Here is a 7,500-nt window from a genome sequence, read left to right as displayed (position 1 = left end):
CTATTTCTGTATAAATGAGCAGGTGTTCCTAATAAAATGGACAATGAGTGTATTTATCAATCAGTAAATCAATTAATCAATCAGTAAATCTATCTATCTCTATTTTTAATTAGCTGCTGCCTTTAGCGTTTTAAAATGGTTGCCATGGATACTATAACGGTTTAAACGGCTATATTTTTACAGCGCATGCCCTCACTTAATATGACGACCTCTTCACTATACATGTACACTACCTAGGGTGTGAATGATTACAGCTTCCACCCTACATAGTGCACTACATATACACGACAAACACATTGGGGTTCAGCCAATACACTTGGTTATTGCTAGGAATTTTGACGGGTTTTATTTTTATGTATAAATAGTTGAAAAGCATCTATATAATTTTGTTAAGATGTTTTCTTATTGAAAGAGGTGATATAGTTTGTGTGCTTTATTTATTTATTTATTTATTTAAATCAGGATAATTTTAGACCAAAATATCAAGAAAAACTTTAATGTAACCGTTATTCTGGATAATAAAGTCCGGGTTGCGGCATGTCGGTGCTGTAAGATGTTTTAATACAGTGTGTGAAATGAACTAGAGAATGTTTATATCGTGTGTAAAAGTAATTTAAAGAGAATAAAGGTGTAATAGTGAAGACTCACCGCTCTGAGTTCTCACAGCTCTCTTAACGCCTGGGCTCGCGCAGCCGTCTCGCGCGGACTCGCACACTGCTCTGCGCATGCGCATCTCGGGAACTACGGCGTTACAGCCTACCTACAGTCTACAGTTACAGTCTACCTGTCTGTCTAACTAACTAACTAACTAACTAACTAACTAACTAACTAACTAACTAACTAACTAACTAACTGTCAAAATAACAAACACATGAATAATTAAACAAACATTTGTTGGAAAATATTTTTTTTCTTTGGTCCAATTTTCCACACTATATTTCTACAACAACAACAACAACAATAATAATAATAGTAATCTAATCATAACTTTTTTTCCTCAGAATGTCATGGTATAGATTCTATATTCCTGTAATATTACTTTAAAATAATAATATATGCAAGATAATGTCTTAATGTTATTATTGTTATTATTCTGGTACTGATACAAATCCAGAAAGTCCATGTACAGTCCACTACAGACTTTTTACAGATTTTTAGGCAAAATAATCATATTGATTCCCGAACTTTTCTTTTTTACTCTCAAAATATTGTATGTTATTATTATTATTATTATTATTATTATTATTATTATTATTATTTATTTTTGTTTTTTTTTATCAGTGGTAATAATCATTACGATTGCCTAGAGGACTTTTATCTTGAAACCTTTATTTTGACATCTGAAACCCGGAAGTGTGGGTGACAGTAAAGGCGGAAGTGCTGCAGGTGTAAACACAGACACGGTGCGGTGATGATAATAAGCTGTAGAAGTTATTTATATGTAAACAGTCTCCCTGTTACGGTCAATTATTGTTATTTTCGTTTATTTCCATTATTTTATAACAGACTGTGAGAGCGTCAGAATGTTGAAAGCTGTAATTCTCATCGGAGGAGCACAGAAAGGTAAGAGTAAAGCTGCAGTAGAGGAGTGAGAGTGCAGGAGTGGAGGAGAAACAGATCATTGTCCAGTGTCTCATTTATTCACCTCTAATACATCTCATCTACTCCAACTACATTGCAGGAGTGCAGGAGGAAAGATAGAGAGAATCAGGTGGAGGAGAAAGGGAATGGAAACAGAAGACGGAAAAATACATAGAAAGAAAAAGGGAGAGAGAGTGAAAGATAAAAAAGGGGGGGTGAATTTTTATTTATTAATGATTATAAAACATGGTTGAATTCATATAATCGATTAAAATCCACAGATATTCATTCATTCATTTATTTAAATTAAATCTAGTAAAAGGAAATGGACCTGAACTCGAATTAGACCTGAAAACGGATTTATTACTGATTCTGAATTTATGAACGATGAAAAAACAAATAAAAATAAAAATAAATAACTAGGATGTGTGGATTTCAATCTTTTAGATGAATAAATAAAGAAATTTGTCTTTCATCTTCATTGTTAATAATACAACGATGGATCTATAAAAAAAATTAAAAGGTGGATGTGTGTGTGTGTGTGTGAGAGAGAGAGATGGAGAAATGGAGAGAGAGACAGAGAGATGGAGAAATAGGAAGAAAAAACAGAAAGAAAAATTAAAAAAATAATAAAAAACAGAAATAAAGAATAAAAAGGTGGAAAGTATGATGAAATATGTGGAAGTGTGATGATGATGATGTTGTGTGTGTGTGTGTGTGTGTGTGTGTGTGTGTGTGAGACAGGTACGCGGTTCCGCCCGCTCTCTTTCGAGGTTCCAAAACCGCTGTTTCCTGTGGCAGGAGTTCCCATGCTCCAACACCACATCGAGGCCTGCGCTAAGGTTTACTATTACTATTATTATTATTATTATTATTATTATTATTATTATTATTATTATTATTATTAATGTTATTATTGTAAACACACAGGAGCTGTTAGTGTTTGTGGTGAGATTGCATGCTGTAGTGAAGATGATGATGATGATGAAGAGCTTATTTTTATGAACAGGTTCCGAACATGAAGGAGATCTTACTGATCGGATTTTATCAGCCGAACGAGGAGCTGAACCGTTTCTTATCCTCAACACAGCAGGAGTTTAAAATCCCAGTGAGGTCAGTAATCACTGATGCAGTGCAGTGGGCGTGGAATGAGGATATGGGCGTGGTTCTAATATACATATCATACATATGCATGGAGAATAGATTGTTATAATTATGTCTAGAAGTTATATCACATGACTGGCTTTACATGTGTGAGTGGAGAGAGAGAGAGAGAGAGAGACAGAGAGAGAGAGAGAGATGGTGTCACATTCACAGCATGAGAGAATATCAGAAAATCATAAAGAGAAACAGAATTGGTGGAAAAAGGAGAAAAAAAGATGGAAAAAGTCAGAAGTAGAAACTAATCTAAAACTAGAAATGAGATGAAAAAAGAATAAATGAAAGTAGAATAAAAAGAAGGGATGAAGAAAAGGAAAAGTAGAATACACACATGATGAGCTGGTTATAAAAGTGTGTGTGTGTGTGTGTGTGTGTGTGTTGAGGTACCTGCAGGAGTACGCGGCTCTGGGAACAGGAGGAGGGATCTATCACTTCAGAGATCAGATCCTGTCCGGTTCTCCTCAGGAGTTCTTCGTCCTGAATGCAGATGTGTGCTCGGAGTTTCCTCTGGAGGACATGCTGCGCTTCCAGAAGGAACACGGAGATGCCAACAGCTTCATCATCCTCGCTACCACGGTTATTAACACACACACACACACAGACACACACGCGACTAGTAAATACACCTGTGTGTAGTTCACACCTCTGAGAACGTTAAATCCGATCGAGTCGAGTAGATCACTAATATATCACTGCAGGAATAGAGCTATTTATAATGTGTGTGTGTGTGTGTGTGTGTGTTCAATTCTGCCCACAGGCCAACAGGAAACAGTCACTGAACTACGGCTGTATCGTGGAGAACGAACAAACCAGTGAGGTGAGGTAGAGCTCAGTGTTCACACACTTAACACTACTGAGTGTAAATATACACTATATTGCCAATAGTTTTGGGACACCCCTCCATTTCATTGAATTCAGGTGTTCTGGTCACTTCTATAGCCACAGGTGTATAAAATCCAGCACCTAGGCATGCAAAATGCTTCTACACACACCTGTGAAAGAATGGCTCGCTCTCAGGAGATCAGTGAATTCCAGCCTGGTACCGTGATAGGGTTCCACCTGTGCAATAAGTCAATTCCTGAAGCTTCCTCACTACTAAATATTCCATCATCAACTGTTAGTGGTGTTATAACAAAGTGGAAGCAACTGGGAACAACAGCAAGTCAGAGATGAAGAGGTAGTCCACATAAAATCACAGAGCGGGGTCAGCGCATGCTGAGGAGAACAGTGCACAGAGGTCACCAACGTTCTGCAGAGTCAATAGCTACTGACCTCCAAACTTCATATGGACTTCAGATTAGCTCAAGAACAGTGTGTAGAGAACTTCATGGAATGGGTTTCCATGGCCGAGGAGCTGCATTCGAGCCATACATCACCAAATGTAATGCAAAGCGTCGGAGGCAGTGGTGTAAAGCTGACCGCCACTGGACTCTAGAGCAGTGGAGACATGTTCTCTGGAGTGACCAATCCCGCTTCTCTGTCTGGCAATGTGATGGATGAGTCTGAGTTTGGCGGTTGCCAGGAGAACGGTACTTGTCTGACTGCATTGTGTCAAGTGTAAAGTTTGGTGGAGGGGGGATTATGGTCTGGGGTTGTTTTTCAGGAGCTGGGCTTGGCCCCTTAGTTCCAGTGAAAGGAACTCTGAATGCTTCAGCATACCAAGACATTTTGGACAATTTCATGCTCTTTGTGGGAACAGTTTGGGGATGACCCCTTCCTGTTCCAACATGACTGTGCACCAGTGACCAAAGCAAGGTCCATAAAGACATGGATGAGTGAGTTTGGTGTGGAGGAACTTGACTGGCCTGCACAGAGTCCTGACCTCAACCCCATAGAACACCTTTGGGATGAATTAGAGTGGAGACTGAGAGACAGACCTTCTCGTCCAACATCAGTGCCTGACCTCACAAATGTGCTTCTAGAGGAACGGTCAAAAATTCCCATAAACACACACCTAAACCTTGTGGAAAGCCTTCCCAGAAGAGTTGAAGCTGTTATAGCTGTAAAGGGCAGGACAACTCCATATTACATTCATGCAGGTAAAGGCAGACGTCCCAAAACTTTTGGCAATATAGTGTGTGTGTGTGTGTGTCAGAGTGTGTGTGTGTGAGAGATACAGTGCTGTGAGATTGTTGATGTTTGTTGTTCCTCTGCAGGTGCTGCACTATGTGGAGAAGCCGAGTACGTTCGTCAGTGACATCATTAACTGTGGGATTTATCTCTTCACTCCGGAGATCTTCCAACACATCGGAGCCGTGTTTCGGAAAAACCAGCAGGAGGTCATGCTGTGAGTGAGACACCATCTCCCTCTCTCTCTCTCTTTCTCTCTCTCTCTCTCTCTCTCTCTCTCTCTCTTTCTCTATTGATATCCCCCCCCGTTACTTTCATACATCCATTATTTTATTCCTTTTTGTTTTCTTTATTCATTTATTCCTCTTGTATATATTTTGTCGTTTGTTTTGTCTGATGTTTTCCATCGGCAGGTATCCATACGAGGGGTAAGTCATGCTGCTGTGTGTGTGTGTGTGTGTGTGTAGTAGAATTAGACACTGCACTGTAGTACTATAGTGCTCCACATCATGATTTGAAGTTTGAGATGAAAAGATTTCAGCTTGATTTTTATTAATCAGTTCAGAACATGGCACCTTTTACAGTTTTAAAGTAAATAACTTTAATAATCTGATATTTGCTTGCAGTAACCGCATCCAGTCGCCGACCCCTGACCCCACACTGTTGTGTTCATCTTGCTGATAATTTTCCAGGATTGTAGTTCAGCTTCTTTCAGTTGTGGGGTGGGTGGGGGTTGGTGGTGCGGGTGGGGGTGGGTGGTGTGGGTGGGGGTGGGTTTGTGGGTTCAGGGGGTGCTGGGGGCAGTCTGTAATCTCTAACTTTGAGGTTTTACACAGTGAGCCTCATTTAATTCATTCTGTACGAAGAAATCTGTTCATTAAAAAGGTGTTTGGAAAAACGACACCATCGCTCGACACAGTGTAGATTTCCATCTGAGAGATGAAATTAGACTAGACATTTAATTAGAACAAATGTATTGGATCTAAGTAATTCAGTAAAAAGTAATAAAATAATAATAATAATAATAATAATAATAAATTTATTGGAGCTAAGTAATTCAGTAAAAATTAATACAATAAAATAAATAATAATAAAAGTAATGAAGCTATGTAATTTAGTAAAAACCTATAAAATAAAATAAATAATAAAATGAAAAAAAGCATTAGAGCTAAGTAGTTCAGCAAAAAGTAATAAAATAAATAATAATAAAATGAAATAATAATAAAAAATAAAAGTATTGGAGCTAAGTAATTCAGTAAAAAGTAATAAAATAATAATAATAATAATAATAATAATAATAATAATAATAAATTTATTGGAGCTAAGTAATTCAGTAAAAATTAATACAATAAAATAATGATAAATGTAATGGCGCTGTATTAAAGCTGGAGGAATTGGTGTGTCTGTTTTAGCTGAAATGGCTGAGCTGCTTTACTGGAAGATTTAGCACTGAGTTTTCTGCCCTTAGGAGATCCTCTATTTCTCCTTTTACTCACTATTATATGGAGTAACTGGTGTGTGTGTGTGTGTGTGTGCTGCAGAGACGAGCAGTGTAATGGCTGGCAGAGAGCCGAGGTGATCCGTCTGGAGCAGGATATTTTCACGGCTCTGGCGGCTCAGGAGAAACTCTACGTCTATAAAACTGACCGATTCTGGAGTCAGATTAAATCTGCAGGGTGAGAAAATAATCACTGTGCCTTTCTACAGCATTACACCGTTATATAGAACATTATGTTCATTAGATTATCACACACTCGACTGTTCTGAAACCTTTCAAACACCAATGCTGACCATTTTACGTCTCTTCTTTTTTCAGGTCAGCTATCTATGCCAGTCGCCTGTATCTGAACCAGTACCATAAGACCCACCCTGAGAGACTGGCCACCAACAAGGACGGAGGACCCAAAATAATTGGTCATTACTTTACTGACCATTCACTTTAGTTTGACTCCATGACCCATGAACCCATGACCTTTAACACACTGCTTAATCATTTCAGAAAAGATTTTCTTTTCTTCCATTTCCGTTTTACTGTATAAACTTTATAAGGAATGAATATGCTTCTATATTTAAGTTTATTAATTATTCTACATGTTGAACCTTCATCTTCCTCCTGAAAGCAGGATGGGAGAAATGTTAACCGCTAATTTCTCAAATGCTCAGAAATAATCGGACTAAACTTTACCATTCGGTTGATACCATCAAGGTTACTTCTTTTATACCTTTAGTATATATTTTTCACTTGGAGATGGATATAGTGGACATTTAAATCCATTTAAGAGATATAAACAGATAATAACTGCACATTATACACTGGCCATAACACTCTGAGCACTGACCGGTCACTGACCAGTGAATAACACTGCTCATCATGGCACCTGTTAGTGGGTGGGATATATTAGGCAGCAAGTCAACATTTTGTCCTCAAAGTTGATGTTAGAAGCAGGAAAAATGGACAAGCGTAAGGATTTGAGTGAGTTTGACCAACAGGGCCAAATTGTGATGGCTAGACCACTGGATCAGAGCATCTCCAAAACTGCAGCTCTTGTGGGGTGTTCCCGGTCTGCAGTGGTCAGTATCTATCAAGGCATAACATTATGACCACCTGACTAATATTGTGTTGGTTCCCTTTTGTTACCAAAACATCCCTGACCCGTCGAGGCATGGACTCCTTTAAGTCCTGTAATC

At 38.4% G+C, this 7,500-nt stretch overlaps 2 protein-coding genes across 4 annotated transcripts in view; one reads left to right on the top strand and one right to left on the bottom strand.

Annotated features, from left to right (window-relative positions):
• LOC131353975 (protein lifeguard 3) overlaps positions 1-718 on the bottom strand; it is an 11,548-nt gene extending 10,830 nt beyond the window's left edge. Inside the window, exon 1 of the mRNA XM_058391148.1 lies at positions 649-718. The gene's annotated coding sequence lies outside the window, so the exon portion shown is untranslated. The remainder of the gene's footprint in view (positions 1-648) is intronic.
• Positions 719-1,324: 606 nt separating this feature from the next.
• The window catches only part of gmppaa (GDP-mannose pyrophosphorylase Aa), a 21,515-nt gene continuing 15,339 nt past the window's right edge, over positions 1,325-7,500 (top strand). Inside the window, exons 1-10 of one of the 3 annotated variants that reach the window (XM_058393295.1) lie at positions 1,325-1,403; positions 1,507-1,563; positions 2,326-2,423; positions 2,591-2,694; positions 3,126-3,318; positions 3,500-3,559; positions 4,899-5,029; positions 5,226-5,240; positions 6,354-6,488; positions 6,629-6,726. In XM_058393295.1, the coding sequence (XP_058249278.1) occupies positions 1,524-1,563; positions 2,326-2,423; positions 2,591-2,694; positions 3,126-3,318; positions 3,500-3,559; positions 4,899-5,029; positions 5,226-5,240; positions 6,354-6,488; positions 6,629-6,726 (874 nt within the window). In that variant the 5' untranslated portion in view covers positions 1,325-1,403; positions 1,507-1,523. Of the gene's footprint in view, positions 1,564-2,325; positions 2,424-2,590; positions 2,695-3,125; positions 3,319-3,499; positions 3,560-4,898; positions 5,030-5,225; positions 5,241-6,353; positions 6,489-6,628; positions 6,727-7,500 lie in introns of all 3 variants that reach the window. The other 2 variants (XM_058393294.1, XM_058393296.1) reach the window with 2 other exon arrangements.

The sequence above is a fragment of the Hemibagrus wyckioides genome, linkage group LG06, assembly GCF_019097595.1.
Source record: "Hemibagrus wyckioides isolate EC202008001 linkage group LG06, SWU_Hwy_1.0, whole genome shotgun sequence".
NCBI lineage: Eukaryota > Metazoa > Chordata > Actinopteri > Siluriformes > Bagridae > Hemibagrus > Hemibagrus wyckioides.
Note: the sequence above shows the minus strand (reverse complement) of the source record. Positions and strands in the feature narration are given on the sequence as shown.